A 21,899-nucleotide genomic window follows, 5' to 3' on the forward strand; every position below is an offset into this window, starting at 1 on the left:
ATGTAACAGAAGCAAGTAAGATTGCCGTGAAACAAACCTAGATTACACTTTACATGATTACACACTGTATCTTAAACAGAGATGTGACATCGACTCAACAAGCACTGAGAACTGTCTATTACTACAGAGACAAATCACGGCAATTAGCCCAAAATTACATGACAATCGATAGAGAGAATTTAATTACTTTGCGCCTGCTCTATTTGCTAACGTTTACTTAGTTGCAGGTTTATCTCCATGTAACCCAAATCAAACACTTGTTTAAACATCAGAAAAACACAATCAAATTACAAAACGCGTTTTACCCGCCTTGGCGGAAAGGAAAGATATACTAAACTTTTGGTATGGGGTCTTCGCCCAAAGCAATCCAGCCACGACAGGGTTACGTAAACACAACACGACCTAGGCTGCGGGTTACCTCTCACTCCCCACCAAGACGTTGGCACTTACTTTTTGCTTTTGACAAACACAGGACAACTGCAACTCTCTAAAACACACACAAAAATACAGGGCAGAATCCTTGCACCAGACATACGTGCATCAGTTTACAAAATGTTCCATCCAAAGCAATCACTGACCTTTAAATTGAAACCATTTAAGGATGGTTCACCGATAATGGTAATATCACTTAGGTGCAGTTTTCAATCACTTAATACTCTTAATAATCAATTAGAGAACAACCAGTACAGTTATAACTAAGACTTCACTGCGCAGCCAACATTTAACCAGCTCACACGGAGCTCACCCACATACTTTTCGATTAACGGCTGTGTAAGTTCCACAATCATCTAGCGAGTGAAATGCCTCTTAACACGTCGCTCAGCCACATACACTGACGGCCAACTTACTTGATGTTTGCACGCAGCACAACTCAGCGGCTCATGCAGCTTAACCACTTTACTTCAGGGACCTTTCCCTCGATGGAAATCACGAAACTTGGATCTCCGAGCTGCCCCAAAACGCAGACTTGCCGACCAATACAACTCCGCGGCATATCACGCTGATAGGGCACACCCGGTCGCAGTCGACACTCCTTTCTCTGCAGACGTCCCAAGTCTTTCTTTCGAAAGCTGACGGCCGATTCTTGAAGACCGCCAACCCGGAAGAAAGCGACACAATATCCACGGGTCATATACAGGGTGAAAAGTATTTAAACCGACAGACTCTGAGAGGTTGTAGGGGACATAAAAACAAATATTTTTCCCTAATGTCAGTTTTTCCTACGAGGAGTATTCAAACCGGTAGAGGAAGATTTCTCTGGCGACAAATTAATTAACCCAACAAAAAAGTCCAGAGGGGACATATCTGGGGATCGAGCAGGCCATGGTACAGGACCACCTCTGCCAATCCACGTTTCTGGGAACCGTCGGTCCAGGAATCGACGCACACGACGACTGAAATGTGCCGACGCTCCGTCATGTTGGAACCACATGCGTTGTCTTTAAGGAGCGGGACGTTTTCCAGCAACTCTGCCAATGCTCTGGCGAGAAAATTGTAATAGTGCCTGCCATTTAATAGCCTAAGTAGCAGATACGGCACAGTTAAACAGTCCCCAACAACACCGACCAACACATTAACGAAGAACCGCACTTCATATTCATGCAGCAGTACTTATTTTTCCTTGCTTCCTCCATAATCGCTTCTCGCTCCATTTCTCAGTCGGCAAAAATTGGAAGCCTTCGATCAAATAGCGTATCTGCTTCAGCAACCGCTCGGCGATTTTTGAGACACCAAAGCAGCAACGAGAATTCTACTTTGCGTTTGAGATAGGACGTCAAAAATTTTAAAAAATCGATTTTTGACAAGATAGCACACATCTTTCTGAAGAATATGATACATAATACTTATAAGTTCGAGGAAATGTAAGACATGTTATTCGGTCTTAGTGAACCAAAGTGCAGTGCCACGCCTCTTCACACAGCGTTATTCTATCGCATGTCACTGTATTTCACTATGTGGAATTCAAACGTGTACATTTTGTAATGGAGGCCATCAAACCTACATTCAGCACAGTGGAAGTTAAAATGTCCTGTGATGCCTCTCTTGCTCCCAGTCGGCCGGTTTGACATCCTACCCCCCTAAAAAAAGAAAAAAAAACTCAAAATTGATACCGTGTGGGATTATTTGTGACAGGAACATTAGAACCCTTCAGAAAATCTGCACACGTTATTGTTTATTAGCTAATAACTTTTTCTTTTGTGTGACGTAAAATTAAATATAGGAAACATAATACTAGTAAAAACAAGAGACAAACAAGACAGCGCACTAGTCTTCAATCCTTAGGTCCCAACTTTTTTCCCTTCTACTCTTGCTACAGCTTTATACGGAGTGCTTTCCTTTCTGTGAAACAATCTGTAACCTCATCAAAAGTACATGAACAGTTTTGCTACATGAAAAATCAAAATTTCGTTGTCTAATACTGAAAAAGCTGTTAATATGGATAGCACCCAAGGTTGGTGTGGTTTCTCGATTTGATTACTTCTATGTTGTCGCTGTGTGCTAGATAAAGCGAAATAGGCCTTTTTAATATTGCAGGAATTACAGCACACGCCAAATAAGCAAGACTGTTTTGACACAACGGTCATTTTTTACCTCATTTATATAAGTAACACGATAGAACATAATTTACGAAGTACCAATATCAAATGCCTATTAAGCCTACTAAATGCAGAAAGTTTCATGTTAGGAAATAGTTTCACATTTCATTCATACGCTCCACTTTTTCAAGCATGAGATAGAAAAGTAGTAATACTAAAATTTTATTTAAATTTGGTATCGTGATATTCTTTCATATAGTTTGCGTGATGTTTCTGTTCCTTCTCCTTCCTCCTTCTAACAACCAATCCTGTCATCACAAATTCTGTAACTATTCCTGCCACTGTCAAAACTCATCCTCCCGTTAACTTCACTAACCCTGCCATGATCACAGGTACAGTTATCCCGCGTTTATTCTCCGGTTACGCATTATTACGTTTTCCGCACAATTCCGTTCCGAGAATAGAACGTGAAGCGGCTGCTAACCGGGGACTGCACTACTCGCAGTGTAGCGATATGGCAAAAAATTTTCTGTCTGCTTGGATACACCGAGAAGATAAACTGTAATCTTTCATACCTGTTATTCCTATTAGTCTTTTATTTCCACTCTGATAATCTGAATCTATGGGTTTCGCTAGTAATTATAAAAACGCTGATCATTCGCCCACACAGTCAAACACATTGGTATTCAACCGTTTGGGTTTATTCAGCTCAGCCCGTATGATCCCGTCCCCTTTTGTCTGCGGTAAAGTTTGTTTTTTTAAAAAAAAAAAAAAACAGAAAAAAAGATGCCACGGTGATTCCCCTGGCAGAGACATCACGTACACTATGCAAAAATCTCCTAATTATTCGTTCCGAAATCAACTTAGAATGTGATCAAAAATGTTCACAAACCAATAGGGATGCGTTTTAAAAGCATATGAATACTCGACAGACCAATGTGCGCTGGATGCTAGGCGCTTTGTAAAACGAGGTACGAGGTTTTTTTTCTTCGATAATATGAATTTGGCGCCCTCTGAAATTGCCGCCCGGGACGATACGATACCACAGCACCCCCCCCCCCCCCCCCCCCCCCCCCCCCGCCCCATCATAGATCAGGCTTCCCTTCCTAGATCCGGGCTTGTTGTTAAGACCCAAGTAAACAATCAAACAGTTTGTCACATTTTACTATGTTTGCCAAATATTTGACCGTGTAAAGCGCTGTTTGACGTGTCCGTAAACTTAGAGCGTTTTTGATGAGTGTTGCCCGAAATTTTGACTGGCAGAAAATTTGACATGGCGGACGTTGTTCGTGTCAGTGTTTTGCCGGATACGTTTGGTGAAAAATAATTTTATAACAATTTATCTCACCCTATCGTGAGCTTCCACAACTATGAAAACTATGATCTAGAATAAAAACAAAACTGCGCTGGCAGTTACCAAAATGTCAACACCGAATATAATTTGAATAAAATTTGAAGTGGTAATTTTACGATGATTTCGTAGTAACGTAACTCCCCCCCTCCCCCTTTCCCAACGCTCTAGGGTTAAACGATATATTAAAAAATTTGGGAACAAATAAGTACGGTATCCTGAATAAATTCATTACTTTTGGAAACAGTTATCTCACTTAAAAAACAGCACTTCCACGAAATGTAATTTCACTTTTTCTTGCTAACTTTTTCCTTTTGGAATGCAAATGGCGCTCTCACTTTCATCACTCGCTTTCACCCATTTCACAGCCATAGTGTGACCCGTATAAACACTTCTGGCCATAAAATGAATTATCGCGAAGATTACGAGACAACAGTGGCTAAAAATGTTGATGTACGTGTAGTTGTATGTCGTGTGGCCGGCACTGTTACCGGTTAACATTTCCTGCCTCTGTGATCGGCAAAATGCCACTTGTATGTGCTTTGTTAACGTACCTGATTTTGGGTAAGGGTAGGGCCGAACAGGCAAAAGCTGAGCGTTAGTCTCAAACACGGTTGCGGGCATCGGCGAGGCTGTTCATATAAGCTTCGGAATATTAACTGCCGCAGAGGCAGGTCAATTAGTGAGTTTAAGTTTAAAATCTGTGTAGACTGCAGAGTTTTCTTCGACACAAGAGTTTCATTGGAGGTTCGTTGCTCAGTTACGCCACAGGATTAACCACCCCTGGAGTAAATCACACCATTATACACAACGGCCTCTTCTTCTGTGTCCGCCACTGGAGCAGACTGAGCATCTCCGTGAAACTTTCGTGCTTACTAAACGAACCTGTGACGAAACGCACTGCTCTTCTTTGGACTCGTCTATTTCCGTCAATCCTACCTGGTAAAAGTCCCATACGGAGAAGTAACACTTAATAATCGGTCGAACGACGGTTTTGACGGCACATCCTTTACAGGTGGACAACATAATATTCGCGCAAACTGGAAATGTCTTTGCGGTCAGTCCCATCACTCACCCTGCTGAGTGTCAACTTAGTTTGCGCGTAAGGAATTATTCTAATCGCCTTATCCTAGGATTCGATTCATGCTTTCATTCTACTTAAAAGCGCTTCGCACACTTTTTCTCAGATATTTAGTGGGTCCGACTCTTTCCACAGGTTGTCCGGCAATCGTCTAATGAAACAATACTAGTACATCTTTTATTTATTTATTACCGGTATATTTGTTTACGTCAAGGGTCAACAGCCAGTCCATGGCTGGAAATAGGCTCAGGGAACTTCCGACGTTTTTCAGTACGTCATTTATATACCGGTATATTGTGTACAGTTGTCTTATAATCCCCTTGACGTATGTAATAAACATATTTTATGTCTGTAGTTTCTTCTCCATTAAGAATGACAAACTATATTCTACAAGTATTTGCTAGGAGCTATTCATTACAATCACAAAGCTGGTCTGATGTTCTGTGTGATCGTATTTTGCTCCTTAGACGTCAATCAGTGTGGAACTGTGGAATCATATTGAATGCTTTCCAGAAAAGGCATACGTCAACCTAAGCTGTTTAGATAGATGGTGTTGCATTAATCCAGGCACCAGAGTCTACACTGTGGAGTGGCTTAGAGAACAAATACTGTGTGTAATAGTTTAGGGCACCATTAGATAGTATTGACTCCCAAGTATTGGGGGCAGTCTAGACAGCAGTGCTACACCAGAATGTATTTGAGCACAATGAACTCTCTCTTCTTCATGTAACTTCAAAAAGGTGGTGAAAAACGTGAAAACCGCTTCAAAGATAGAGTATACTACTGCTTTCCAGTTCCACACGTACAACTGACATATCGTCCATTGCCAGTGTCCGTGATATGATTGGTGCACAACTTGTTCATCATGATCCTCCACATTCTTGATACTTTGTGGACTCGCTTAAAAGCTGCCTGTAGGTTGATTCTCCAGGAACATATGGAAGTTTTCTTTGATTTCATGCCACAATGTGTAGAGACTGCGATCACAGCTTAGATGAGCTTTGCACCATACTAAATTTGCATATTCTTAAGTCATGTACAGTTCTGTAACCATTTGTGTTGTGTGCTTAATCAGTGATATTACGTTCATGAGACACAGGTCTCCCATTAGGTACGGCAATTTTCACAGACATTAGTGTAGATTCTTAGCAATAGTGTCATTTTACTGGAGACAGAGTCTGAAAATTCAGTTCTGCATCTGCTTCCTGCAAATAATCCACATGATCATATTTCCTTCAGTATGTTCTTTTGATCTGAAGAGCAAAGGTTATGACAAAACAAATAATACAAAGATCTGCTTGGTTAATTTCATCTACAAAACGCAGAAAGAGGGAGCTGACTTCCTCTTTAGCTCTGCCTTCAGAACCTGTGGCTGTGATCATGACTTTCAAAAATGTTCTCTTATTCAACTTAGAACAAAACATGTGTCATGGACAGGTATGGGTCCAGAGTTTGATTCTCAGGAGGAGGGGAGGGGGTTACTGTTTGTTAGATTCTCTCATCCATTCATTCCCAAAATTTGAGGTACCACGGGTAATTTTAATAAAAATAACAATAAAATACATAAAATTTTGATTTTATAATTTTATTATAATAATAACAATAATTTGTTTACTTCGGTGTTTATTACAGTGCTTTACCATAACTTCCAAAAAATTGCAGCTGGAAAATTACAACATTTGAAAAGCATCTGTCTGAAAATTTGAGAAGTACATATGTCATTCAGTTGATTTAAAAACTATAATAGAAAGAACTTCTCAGAACTTTGGTAACATCAAAATGTACACAGTATAAAATAATAGTCTGCATTCACCATTATCACTACTTTTACAGCACTACGTATGTGAACAAGGGTCGGCAGATTACAGCTCTGTGAACACTTAAGTGAGAGAATTTCTGTTTCTTTCAGTTGTTTCCATCTACCTTCATAAAAGTCAGCATTTCTGTAATTTTTTGTTAGGGAGTGTCCTTCTTCACTCAACTTCCTGTGATTTGTCGGCCCTTCCTATATGGGCACTCAAATCATGTCGTACTAGTTACCGGCAGTAAGTATGGTCTCTCTATGAATGAGCACTTTTATTTGCTGAAATGCTCTCCACAGGCCCTTCCACATGAGCAAGAAACTATAAAGCATCCTGTGTTAAACATGGATTGTAATTTCCTATAGTTTTGGTTTTCAGGATGTTTAGTTTTCCTGCTAAATACTTTATTCTCCGAAAGCTAGTGAAGAAAATTGAAACTGTTACCCTATGAAAAAATATGAATACATTTACTAAAACAATTTATGGATGGGAGTCATCATGACATCAATTTTGCCTTCCCTCCCCCTCCCCCCCCTCCCCAATGTCTTTTGATCCGCACCCGGTACTGGGACTCCGAAACCAGCAGTAGTCAGGATTTACTTTGTACTAGTGTAAAAAAGATAAAAATAGTTTTATAGTAAAGTTACAAATAATTAAATAGTATACTGAATAATATGGAACCAAAGTTATATTTACTGATGAAAATTAGTTCCCTCTTTACAGTGGATTATGTAAAACAGTGTGGAGTTAAATGCAGGCATACGGAAACTTATGTCCTTTGAGAGGAGCAAGATGAAGGAATTAACTGGTTAGGAGCACTATGAACATCCTGGTAGATTAAAGCTGTGCCATATCTAGACTCAAACCAGATAACATGCTTATTGTGGGTAATTCTCTTAATGTCTGAACTGTCCAGGCTGATGTCATGGCCTGCGCACACATTTTCATAGCTATAATCTGTACAGAGCCTGTTGAAACCTAACAAAGGTGCTTAGCTGACTCACTATGGTGGGTCACTGTTGTGTACTGCATTTGATGTTGTAATACTCTGTTACATATACGATTTACTCCATTGGAATAGAATGCGATATATGTTCCATTTTCGAAACCTGGAACACCTTTTAACACTATAAAACAGGCCCTTTATCATTGTGTATAGGAGCGAAATTTACTACATGCCATTGTAAGAGTATAATAATATTCCTAGCAACTTATCCAGCATTATATATGAAATCCTTAGTTATTATTTATCATTTTTTATACTTTCCACAGGTATAGCTGACTTTTTGCCAAAATGTCTGTTCAGTACGTCATTTCTGGTGGAAAATACGATTAGTCAAAAATATCACAGGACTTGCAGTGCATGAAATGTTAATGCAGCTGCCAGAAAATAGACATATATGAGTTCCAGTGGTAGAAACATTAGCCAGATTACACAGAATTTGACCTTTAACTCTAATATTCATAGCACTGTCTGTGGCTCCTAATGCTAATAAGTCATTCCTCAATATTTTATCACTAAATGACATAAAATCATGATTTGGCTCAGTGAGCTTAATTGCATTAATTAATTTAATTTTATGTCTTACCCAAGCAGATAGCCATGTGTATTAAAGTCCCACTTATGGGACAGGGAGGTGTGCTGGTCTCGCATCAAATCCACCTGGTAGATTATTGACGAGGGCTAAGGGCCTACATGTGGTTTTTTGGTAGTTTTTCACATCCTACTAGGTGAACTCTGGGCTGGTACCCATGCCTGCCTCAGTTACAGAATCCACAAACATTTAGAAAACGTTCGCTCAATTGCACATGAATAACACCACCACACGAATTCTGTCCCTGGGAGTAATGTGGTGGTGTCAGGAAGGGCATCTGGCCACCTTTTAAATTAACCATGCCAAGTCTTTCAATAACCATGCCAACTGTGCACTAAGGTATGACAAAGACACAAGAAAAAGAAGAAGAATATAATTTTTTCTTGAACAGTTTCGTCTTATAAACTATACAACCATAAAAGTTTCTGTTTAAGACATCACCCAAATTAAATGAAAGGAAAAGATACTGAAATCCTGTTAATGTGATACTGATGATAACTGAAGCTGAAATTAATGAATCTGTTTAGTTTTTAACATTAAAAGGTGATAAGGAGAGAAGAGTATATTAATTCCTCAAAATATACAGTCCTGAGTAACATTAAATAATCAGCTTAATTAATTAATTTGTTTATTGGTTCATTAGATTGCTCACTTACTCACTCACTCACAAATTGTGTTTCATCTAGCATACTAACAACAGAGTATGGCTAGAATTAATATATTCATATTGATATTTATAGAAATTACTTCATATTTATAATGGGGCTACTCTGGAAAAAAGAAGCCACTGCTGTTTCTCTTCCACTGTTGAAATGCTGTTTTTTCTACTACAGCAACCTCCCCATTATCAGGATTAATACAGACCTGAGACAACACAGACAATAAAAAAAATCACATATAATCCAAAGTACATGTTTTTTACCAGAAATTACTGTTTACTGTATTTGCAATGCTTGTTGTATGTCACATTTGGAAGTCCATTGCATTACTCACTGGAAACAATGAGTTAGAAATTTCCAACTTGTCTCCTAGAGAAAGTGCTAGGCAAACATATTGACAGGAAATCAGCCCGTGAACATGTTACAAATGCAGAGGCACCCGTTTTTACCAAGGTATATAATGGGATAAAACAGAAAATTGTTCCAGGGAAGTCCGAAGGCGAGATTGGGTCCCGCATCATATTCTGCCTGTAAAATGTGAGTCACATGTATAATAGTGCATGCTAAATGAAACATTCATTCTTATTATAATGGAGTACTTCAGGCTTTTTCATTTTTCAAAAATCACTTTACTGTCTGCAGATAATCTACAAACTGGATAAACTGCACCCAGATAATTGGGAGCTTGCTGGTCTTCATACTAAACATTAACGTAATTTTACTGATTTCAATCTATGCAGTTGAAAAGTTAATAACTGTGAATATTAGAGTTATCTGTAAGTGTAATTTACATGTATGAGTCCCAATATTTGAACAAATTGTGGAAGGATTCACCAAGCAAGTACTCTTGTACTTTGTCATTGAGTCTGGAGATTTTTAATTTCCTGCCTGATATTTAGATACACTCTGTTATAGACTTCAGCACCACACTATAAAACTTCATTCAGAACCCTTTATAGTGATGCATAGTCTTTTGGAAATAAATATGAAATGGGAAGTTGTCACAATGTTAATAACATAGTAAATACACTCTTGATATTACCCACAAATGCCATTAAGAGGTCAGTGTATTAGCATGTAAACATAAGAGTTGTTAGGTCACTGTAGAGGGTTCTGCTGGATGTTCAACTTTACACAGCACTTTGTAGATATATTTAACATTGTCACTGTGTGTGTTGGGCAGGTGGTGTGTTCCTACCAGAGGCAGATGATGCGTGCCTGGGCTGCCTGTGTGAGGCGACTTCGGGCTGCAACATGAGCGCCATGTGCCTGCCACAGAGGACGCTGTGTGGTCCATTCCTGGTCGCACCACAGTACTGGAGAGATGCAGGATCCCCACTGCTGCGTGGGGACTGGCCTACAAATCCTGGTGGTAAGTCGTGCCGGAAGTGATGACAACCTAACAACCACAGCACTAACATGGCACATATTCAATAAAATTCTTCTGGTTTTGAGGCCACATTGTCAACTATAAAATTCCGACGTTTCAGCAACTGTTGCAAGATGCCTTCCTCAGGGTGTACCGCTAATAGAAGAATTTTATTGACTGTGAAATGGCCATGGAAGCCTACGTTTACATGGCACATATTGTACATCAGAAGAGATAGGTGGAGGGGCGGGGGGGGGGGGGGGGGTGGGGGAAAGCATGTAATCTAGATAAAATGCTTAATGATACAGATGATAAGTCAATGCAAGAACGTTTTTTGTCCCATTTTACTACTTACATTCAAGACAATGGGAAGACACATAAGCTTAGCAGAGAACATTCTATAAGGTGAAAGCTTCTGTTGGAATCATTTTCTAGATAGGAAGACAAGGATTTGAATAAATGATTTCATAAATCTATTCACGGAATGGGAGATCTGAATTGTTCAGTGCCACTTTTTCAGAATGTTCGTCTATCCGATCTGTCTCTAGTTTCCTCACATATTTGCAGATCTCGTGTGTACACCTGCTTATGATTGTTGTGGACATGCTGTGCTGGCGCACTCACGTAGGCTCATGATGTCTACAGATTAGAACTAATTTCTTCTGTTCCACTCTATTCTAAACTGAAAGAATTTCAAACCATTTGCCAACTAGACATGTAATACTACACTCCTGGAAATTGAAATAAGAACACCGTGAATTCATTGTCCCAGGAAGGGGAAACTTTATTGACACATTCCTGGGGTCAGATACATCACATGATTACACTGACAGAACCACAGGCACATAGACACAGGCAACAGAGCATGCACAATGTCGGCACTAGTACAGTGTATATCCACCTTTCGCAGCAATGCAGGCTGCTATTCTCCCATGGAGACGATCGTAGAGATGCTGGATGTAGTCCTGTGGAACGGCTTGCCATGCCATTTCCACCTGGCGCCTCAGTTGGACCAGCGTTCGTGCTGGACGTGCAGACCGCGTGAGACGACGCTTCATCGAGTCCCAAACATGCTCAATGGGGGACAGATCCGGAGATCTTGCTGGCCAGGGTAGTTGACTTACACCTTCTAGAGCACGTTGGGTGGCACGGGATACATGCGGACGTGCATTGTCCTGCTGGAACAGCAAGTTCCCTTGCCGGTCTAGGAATGGTAGAACGATGGGTTCGATGACGGTTTGGATGTACCGTGCACTATTCAGTGTCCCCTCGACGATCACCAGTGGTGTACGGCCAGTGTAGGAGATCGCTCCCCACACCATGATGCCGGGTGTTGGCCCTGTGTGCCTCGGTCGTATGCAGTCCTGATTGTGGCGCTCACCTGCACGGCGCCAAACACGCATACGACCATCATTGGCACCAAGGCAGAAGCGACTCTCATCGCTGAAGACGACACGTCTCCATTCGTCCCTCCATTCACGCCTGTCATGACACCACTGGAGGCGGGCTGCACGATGTTGGGGCGTGAGCGGAAGACGGCCTAACGGTGTGCGGGACCGTAGCCCAGCTTCATGGAGACGGTTGCAAATGGTCCTCGCCGATTCCCCAGGAGCAACAGTGTCCCTAATTTGCTGGGAAGTGGCGGTGCGGTCCCCTACGGCACTGCGTAGGATCCTACGGTCTTGGCGTGCATCCGTGCGTCGCTGCGGTCCGGTCCCAGGTCGACGGGCACGTGCACCTTCCGCCGACCACTGGCGACAACATCGATGTACTGTGGAGACCTCACGCCCCACGTGTTGAGCAATTCGGCGGTACGTCCACCCGGCCTCCCACATGCCCACTATACGCCCTCGCTCAAAGTCCGTCAACTGCACATACGGTTCACGTCCACGCTGTCGCGGCATGCTACCAGTGTTAAAGACTGTGATGGAGCTCCGTATGCCACAGCAAACTGTCTGACACTGACTGCGGTGGTGCACAAATGCTGCGCAGCTAGCGCCATTCGATGACCAACACCGCGGTTCTTGGTGTGTCCGCTGTGCCGTGCGTGTGATCATTGCTTGTACAGCCCTCTCGCAGTGTCCGGAGCAAGTATGGTGGGTCTGACACACCGGTGTCAATGTGTTCTTTTTTCCATTTCCAGGAGTGTATTTGGTTGGTTGGTGAACTTTAATGTTAATGTTGGGATGTAATGATGTCCCTTTGTAAACATTTTAAAGAAAGGTTGGTCAGTTATATCTCTAGTTCACTCAAAATATTTATTCATGTACCTATATGGCTAAATGTTATTCTTGCCTACATATGTAGCTAAAACCATGTGCCGCTTCTATCAACAAGCAAATTTATAAAATCCATGTAAGCAGTGAAAAGAGAAAACATATAAAGGTTAAAGAAATGTGGAGGCTTTCAGGGACAGTGGCTCTTTCTTCCAGCAGTAGGGCTGAAGGGGAAGGAAGACAGATGAAGGAAAAAGACTTGTAAGGAGTAGCAAATGGGAAAAGTTCGGAAAAGTCACCCAGAACTTTGGGTCAGGCAAACTTACTGGATGAAAAGACTGATTGTTGAGGACTGCTTTGGATGAGATTTGAAAACCTGATAGCTTAAAGCTGGAAGATAAGGTAATAAGCAAAATGGAGATTACTGACAAAACATTGTGCAAGCGTTAATACAAAGCAGAAAGCTAAGTGCATTATATTAGGTAGAGGTGGGGTGGGGGAAGGAGAGGGGAGTTTAGGGCAATAGACAGGTACAAAATAAGAGATAGAAAACTAAAAGAGAATGAAGAAAGGAATGGTTACCGAGAAGAAATGCCGTGGACAAATCTCACAGTGTGAGGGGCCATAGGGTAGAGAAATGGAGAAATGGGTGCAGAAGGAGCATAGGGTCTGACCAGGATATTGCAGAGAAATGTGCGGGGGGGTGGGGGGTGGGGGGAGGTCAACAAAAAGCTTTTCTAGGCATGGTGGGCAGATTGTTGGACTGAATGTACCTGCTTTCAGGGCATGATTATTTTAGGAAGTCATAACCTTGCTGAAGTAGCTGATTAATACATTCAAGACCACGATAATAATGAGTGACAAACCTCCAGTCTTCACCAGTGCCTCCCACCAGAGCAATGATATTTCATGATCACAAGAACCATCCACAACAGTACAGTGTTCTCAACTTCTTATCTAAGGGACTCTCCCCTCCTGAATTATCTGTATTACGCAAAGGTCTCACATTTAATCATGCTTCTTTGGTGAAGGTCTTACTTTCCTTCACTGTAATGGCAGCTGGAAATATCACTTTGGAATCCAGGCTCAAAACCTTTCCAACAGAAAGCTTGACATTAACCCTGCCTTGAACAGTTCTAAACCCTGATCCCATCTTGATCCACCATCACTACCTCAAAATCACCCCTCACAAGCCTTCCAAGAATTCCTAACATCCAGCATTGCTTCACAACCCTTTCTCAGGTTCCTACAACATGATCCTAACCTGTCCTCTGCAGAACTCCAGGCTCTTTGTTCCCTAAAAACTGATGACCCCATCACTATCCTCCCAGAAGACAATGGATCTATCACTGTGGTACTTGAGCAACAGGAGTATTTAAGCAAGAGTCTACGCCAGCTGTCTGACACCTCTACATACAGCATCTACTTTCAAGATACCATCACTGTGATACAAAATGATCTACAATCCATTGTTAAAACCCCAGACCCCTCCCAAGAACTAATCCCACAATCCATAGAATTCGTTACTTCACTCAGACCACACACTCCCATCTTTTACCTTCTTCCTAAGATCCACAAAATCAGTCACCCTGGTCATTCCATAGTGCTGACACTTCAAAGCACCCACCAAAAGTATGTCTGCCTTACTTGATCAACATCTGCAATCTATAATATAAAGATTCCCTCCTATATTAAAAACACCAACCTTTTCTAGATCATCGGAAACCTGTGCCTGACCTGTTTCCATCACACATTTTGCTTGTCATCATTGATGGCACCTCCTTCTATACCAGCATCCCCCATGGATATGGTCTGTGTGCTGCTGAACACTACCACAACCAGCACCCACCTGATTCCACACCTGTAACGTCCTTCCTGTTCACTTTAATCAACTTTATACTACTTTACCTTTGAGAGGTAGACATACAAACAGATCAGGAGCATGGCCTTCAGCTCCTGTTTTGGTTTATGTATACATAGATGACATCTTTGCCATATGGACTCATGACAAGGCTGGACTGTTAAGATTTTTGGTATCTTTTAATACATTATCTCAGTTAAAATTCACATGGTCCTGTTCTGAATCCCATACCACTTTAACTGATGTTGACCTCATCCTCAATGAGGGTTGGCTACATAGTTCCATTCCATTAAACCTACTAACAAGCAACAGTACTTACATTTTGACAGCTGCCATCCCTTCTATATCAAACAATCCCTCCTGTACAGCCTTGGTATTTGAAGCAAACAGAGATGCGGACTCTTCACAGCCACACACCACCGTTCTCACCTAAGCCTTCACTGGATGTAAATACCCCATCAGCCTAGTTCAAAAGCAAATTTCCTGTGCCATTGTATTTAATCATGGAACTGCTGATCCCTCCAAAAATGCAGCTTAGGAGTACACCTCTTGTCACTCAGTATTATCAGGTCTTGAATGCATTAATCAGCTACTTCAACAAGGCTATAAGAGTTTCTAACACCAAGTCCTGAAATTAGATCCATTATGTCTGAGACTTTACCCTCAACCTAGAATAGCTTTTTGTTACCCCACCAATCTGTGCAATATCCTGGTCAAACCTTATGCCCCTTCTACACTGATTCTCCTAATCTATATGGCGCAGTGGTTAGCACACTGGACTCGCATTCGGGAGGACGACGGTTCAATCCCGCACCCGGCCTTCCTGATTTAGGTTTTCCGTGATTTCCCTGAATCGCTCCAGGCAAATGCCGGAATGGTTCCTTTGAAAGGGTACGGCCGACTTCCTTCCCCATCCTTCCCTAATCCGATGAGACCAATGACCAAGCTGTCTGGTCTCCTCCCCCAAAACAACCCCAAACCCTAATCTGTAGCTACTATCTCTGTGACTGTCCCCACTGTACGATTTGCCCTGTGCACCTTCCTATCACCGCCTATACCAGCCCTGTAAGTGGCGAAACATATACTATCAAAGGGAGAGCCACCTGTGAAATGAGATGTCATGTGTATCAGCTGATATGTAAACACTGTTCAGCCTTCTACACTGGTAAGACTGTCACCAAGTTATCAGTTAGGGTGAATGGTCATAGACAGATGGTGTACATTGCAATACAAAACATCCTGTTGCAGAGCATGTTCTGCAACATGACAGTCATGACATTGGTGCATCTTTCATCATATGTGCCATCAGGATTCCTCCCGTAGAAACCAGTTGCTCAGAACGCAACAGTTGGGAGCTGACCACCCAGCTGGTCTTAATCTGCATCATTTTTTCTCAGTAACTATTCCTTTCTTTGCTCCTTTTTAATTTTCTATCTCTTTTATTTTCTGACCTGTCTATTTTTCCCTGTCCCTCATCTCACATTTCTATCACATATAATGCACTTAGCTTTCTGGTCTTGCTCTTATTAACTCTTGTAAGATGTTTTATCAGTAACCTCTGCCTTGCCTATTACCCTATGTTCCTCCTTTAAGCTCCCAGGTTTTCAAATCTCATCGTGTGCAGTCCCCAACAGTCAGCCTTCCCTTCTCTTCCCACCTGGTGAGTCTCCCCTGACCCATGGGTCTGGGCGATTTTTCCACTCCCCCCCCCCCATTTCCTAAACCTCACCAGTCCTTTTTACCTTCATCCCTCTTCCTTCCCCTACATCTTTCTGCCAGAAGGAGTAAGATCAGCCTACTTTGCTTTTTTTCAAAGCATTATATCTTATGGGCTTTTAATATGGGGCAATAGCTCACACCTTCAGGACATTTTGGTACTTCAGAAGAAATTAATTAGAATTATCACAAACAGTGATAAACTGGCCCACTGCAAGCCACTGTTTATCAACTTAAAAATATTAACTGTTATAAACATGTATATTTATACTGCCCTACTGCATATAAAGAGCAACTTATCAGAATACCAGTGTAGAAGGGATGTACACTCTCATGGAACCAGAAATAGTAGCCATCTTGACATACCTGACAACAGATTATCCAAGTCACTGAACAGCTATAAAGTGTGGGTATGAAGATGTTTAACAAACTGCCACAAGAATGGATAGAAGCTCCATTTGATTTATTTAAAGACGAATTATTCAGTTGGTTAGCTGCAAATCCTTGCTACTCACCTCAGGAATTTTATGACTGTAAAACATCATAGTGGTACCAGTTTGGAGAGTTCAGCATAATTTATTTAACTGAGTAATTTATGATGCAATGTTTTTCATATTATTTGATTTTAAATATAGTATTATATGGAAAACCAATAATGACATATTGATCTTCAACCCATGTATATATGCTGTATAACTTGTATTTATGTAACTTGACTTTGTCAATAGCTGTAATAGCTAAATGACAATAAAATTTCATTCAATTCAATTCATTTGGAGTTACTGGCTCCAAAAGCTCGCACATTTCCTTAACTTTTATATGTGCTTTCTCCTGCCATTGCTTGAGGAGTTAATTTTTTTTATATATCTAGTTATATTATCAAATTTATGATATGAATATAACAAAGGGAAACATTCCACATGGGAAAAATATATTTAAAAACAAAGATGATGTGACTTACCAAATGAAAGCGCTGGCACATCGATAGACACACAAACAAACACAAACATACACACAAAATTCAAGCTTTCGCAACCAATGGTTGCTTCGTCAGGAAAGAGGGAAGGAGAGGGAAAGACAAAAGGATGTGGGTTTTAAGTGAGAGGGCAAGGAGTCATACACACACACACACACACACACACACACACACACACACACACACAGATATATATCCATCCGCACATACACCATGGTGTATGTGCGGATGGATATGTGTGTGTGTGCGAGTGTATACCTGTCCTTTTTTCCCCCAAAGGTAAATCTTTCTGCTCCCAGGATTGGAATGACTCCTTACCCTCTCCCTTAAAACCCACATCCTTTCGTCTTTCCCTCTCCTTCCCTCTTTCCTGACGAAGCAACCGTTGGTTGCGAAAGCTTGAATTTTGTGTGTATGTTTGTTTGTGTGTCTATCGACGTGCCAGCGCTTTCGTTCGGTAAGTCACATCATCTTTGTTTTTAGATATAGTTATATTTTCAATAATACCTCATTTTCTTGATATAAAATCTTTGTAAACATGGTACCAGGACTGTCAAGTAAAAACTGGTTTAAAAGCATGGCACTCAAAACTAGGTACCAATACTTAAAACTTTGGCATCTGTTCTATGTTAGTATGTGGTGAGTCTGCCCTTAACACACTAGTTTCTCAGAACTTGGTTTGTCTGAGTTATCCCTTTTTAGTAACAACGTAGTTTAAAATGAGACTAGTGTTGATATCTCTTCCTCTTATCTGCATATACACACTGATGTCTCCATCTATAACTGTTCTACATGCTGGCCGCAGTGGCTGAGCGGTTCTAGACACTTCAGTCTGGAACTGCGCGACCGCTACGGTCGCAGGTTCAAATCCTGCCTTGGGCATGGATGTGTGTGATGTCCTTAGGTTAGTTAGGTTTAAGTAGTTCTAAGTCCTAGGTCACTGATGACCTCAGATGTTAAGTCCCATAGTGCTCAGAGCCATTTGAACCAATTTCTACATGCCTATGTAACAGGTCCTGTTTCCTTCAGCTATCATATGCCATATACTAGTTTTCTTTTGTAAACCATGCGCTCCACTCTTTGTTTTCACCGTTGCTATCTATATTCTCATTTGAAAGAAATTCACCTTTGATCATTGCAATACTCTCAAATGTTCATTTTCACTTTTTACAAATATTATTTCCATCGGTGATCTTCCTCACTCGGACACAAATTTTACTGACCTGCTCAGTTTCTCCAGTCTCATAATTTGACAGTCTTGTATATCTATCATTTAAGGTAATAACAGTTTCCAGAAGAATGAGACAGTTTATTTCTCATGCTCTAATCAGTGCCTAATATTTTCAGTGAGGGTCTTCTATTTCCTTTAACTTTCATAAGTGAGTCTCATGCTATACCTCTACATAATGTTTCTTTTGTGTTTGTGTGCAGTTACCCAACTCCGTGTTACCCCACCAATCTGTGCAATATCCTGGTCAGACCTTATGCTCCTTCTGCACTGATTTCCCTAACCTATGGCTGCTATCCCCTTGACTGTCTGCACTGTAATGTTGTAAGTGGCAAATATACACTATCAAAAGGAGAGCCACCCGTGAATCTTGTATTTACTGGCCTATTTGAACGCTACAATGTTTTTCGATATATCGTGTTACTGGTTGTAATATGATTTGGCCCTTTTTTTTTCCAGCATACTATCGTTGCGTTACAGATATTTTCTGTGCTGCTGCTACTGTTAGAGGGTATCTCAGTAGATATGCACAGGTAAGATGTAGTTTATATTTTTACGTTTCTGACTTTCTTTGGAGCAATTCAGTTTTGACTTTATGGCCATATTAAAATAAGACAACTTAAAGTTATTTTTAGTCAGATAAATAAATATATAAATATTTTATGTACAGAATTAATTTATATTGAAAAAAGAATGTCAGTTACACATTTACAACAGACAACAGTTAATAGTTGTGAAACAACAGTTGTGAAGCTATTCTGTGAGACTTGTGTACATGACATACAAATGTTGTTTTATCTTGTTGATTTTGTAACAGAGTGAACATTATTCAGACTGCAGATTACCAACATGAAGTACAAAATTAGCTTCTTAGTCACATGTAAAAGACAGACACCTAGCTCTGAAGGTTTAGTAACTATAAACTTCATTGCCTGGAGAAGAGCAGGAATTGTAAGGACTAGATGTTAAACTCACTTATAATTACAGCACAAGAGACAGACAGCAAATGAGGATGAGATGGAAATTTACAGTGGATATTTGCTCCATGTCATATACCATTTAGTCTCTCTTGACCTAGAATCCAACGTTACTTTTTGTCTAGTTGCTTAATATGTTTACTGCTGTGCAGCTGCCGGTGGCCACAGTACAGACTGATGCCTAAAGCCTGCTCTGGTGGTAAAACATCCATCACTAAGTGTGCAGCAGTCAATGTGTTAAGAAATGTACACACCTTCTTTACCACAAAAAGCTAACAACAGAAATTCTGTTCAAATTGGAACATTACATCTTTTTGTTTACTTCCTAAATAAATGATTTTGTAAGAACTAATATTTTTTTGTTTCATTATACTGTGTTGGAAGGAACATAACACGTACAATTAAGATGATGACAGTGGTATGGTATCACTTATTTGTAATTTAAATGAACTGAAAGATTAAACATTAACTTGTAAATCTATACCCTGCTTGTGTGTCTAGAGTAAGCTGTTTATACACCACTATTTTTCTTTCTTTTTTTTCTTTTCTTTACATGAACCATTAGCTTGTTATTTAAGAAAAATAATAATGTTGCAGGACTGCAACTGGGATGGAAGAGTGGACTGTGATGATTATGCTCGTATACATTACATGGGTGGACATCAGTGTACTCTGCCAGTGGAACATCTAGGGTACTATAAGGTGTTCAGGGAGTGCATGGACAGTCTTCAGCAGCTCAACGGTTGAAAAGAAACTGTTGATCACACTTATTCTTGATCATTCTTACCCACCGACATTTGTATAATATTCTTTGTAAGGACTGTACTCTTCAGCTACTTTATGAACAACTAGTGTAAGACATTAGAGTGTATGAGAGAGTGGCAATTTCTGGATGTGTCATAAGAAATATATATGAAAACAAATTAGAGGAAAAAAGTTTGATTTATTTTTGTGCAAATAGGACAGTTTTGGAGTAAATACTTATCCCTTAACCTGTCTAAGTCTGTAAGGAAATTGTACGTACTTGAATTTTAAAAATTTAACATGAATCTGTTATTCTGGTTCTAGAATAATAAACTAGGAACACAATAATCAGGTTTTGTTTACACTGAAGTCATTTGATTTATACTTAAGAAACAATTATGCATACTATGTCCCTGCAAAAGTTACATTAACTAGTTGGTTTCATGGAAGGGATGCACTTTTATTTGCAAAATGAATTTTCACTGAGTATGTCCTGATTTGAAACTTCCTGGCACATTAAAACTGTGTGCCAGACAGCAGTTTGACCTGGAGACCTTTGCGTCACATGAGCAAGTGATCTACTGACTAAGCTATCCAAGTATGGCTCATAACTCATCCTCCCAGTGGATCTGATAGATCAGACAGTAGAGCACTTGCCTGCAAAAGACAAAGGTCCCATGTCTGAGTTAGCACACAGTTTTATTTTCACATACTGGTAGCCTAAAATTTTGTTCACTGTCCAGGAATGCAGGAGTGGAAGTGGAATGAGTAAGACAATGGCTTACTGTACAGCAAAGTCTTTGAAAAGTAGATAAGCACACAATCAAAACATTGAACACTGTAGCCTACTTCAGTTTTCAAATTTTATATTCTGAAAAGGAATGTGGGTTTGAAAGGTAAATTGTTGCTTTCATCTTCTTTCCCTGTTCCTACCTATTGCCAAACACCTTCCCTATTCAGTGAGTGTTACCCTTGAAGATACAATTTCCTGTATTCCAAATTGAAATATATATTTTCTATTTTAGGTAAATAAGGATACAGAAATTTATAGGCAACAAAGTACCAAGTTGATGATCTGAGTGATGTGAGTAAATCACCAAATCCTAACAGATGAAAGTGAAGCAAGACAGCCAGTCACTTGCAATTGTGTGTTGGTGGTGCACAGATACACACAGCAGCCCAAAAACTGTACTAGCTTTCCAGAAAGTTGTTACTCTTTTTAATGCAAGCACACACTTGTACACACAAACACAGACACCCAGAAGCACATTCCTGTGACGGAATTGTGTCTTTGTTGTTTCCGTCTTGGAATTGCCTGTAAATTTTGCATGTTCTTTCCAATCAGACTAAATATTACAAGTTACATTATTACTCGGGGTATTATTTCTTTTGTATGGTCCTGAAAACTGTGGTGAAGATCAATAATCCTGTATCATTTCTGTACTTTTTTTATTAGAGATGTATCTGTAAGTTAATGGTCTTTCTTTTTAATATATCCAGTTTTACAAAATATTGACACCATTTTATTATTTTACAAGGTATACCTTACACACCCATACTTAATTGACAATGTAATTTGGAAATGTCACTTCCAACTGACATTGAATATTTTTAGTTTGTTGTGTCACTTGATTATATAAACATACTTCAATATACTATGTAATACATTATATAAATATACTTAGTAATAAATTAATCTGTAATGTAACACAACAGTAGGTTACATGAAATACTGTTGTTAAAACAAATTTATATAGTTATTTATATAGAACTGATCTGTAGAATGC

General features: G+C 40.2%; 1 protein-coding gene across 1 annotated transcript in view; it reads left to right on the forward strand.

Annotated features, from left to right (window-relative positions):
- LOC124595491 (lysozyme 2-like) overlaps positions 1-21,553 on the forward strand; it is a 115,603-nt gene extending 94,050 nt beyond the window's left edge. Inside the window, exons 2-4 of the mRNA XM_047134254.1 lie at positions 10,209-10,397; positions 18,851-18,924; positions 19,966-21,553. Coding sequence (XP_046990210.1) covers positions 10,209-10,397; positions 18,851-18,924; positions 19,966-20,115 — 413 coding nt within the window. The 3' untranslated portion in view covers positions 20,116-21,553. The remainder of the gene's footprint in view (positions 1-10,208; positions 10,398-18,850; positions 18,925-19,965) is intronic.
- The last annotated feature ends 346 nt before the right edge of the window (positions 21,554-21,899 follow it).

This window comes from Schistocerca americana, chromosome 2, assembly GCF_021461395.2.
Source record: "Schistocerca americana isolate TAMUIC-IGC-003095 chromosome 2, iqSchAmer2.1, whole genome shotgun sequence".
NCBI lineage: Eukaryota > Metazoa > Arthropoda > Insecta > Orthoptera > Acrididae > Schistocerca > Schistocerca americana.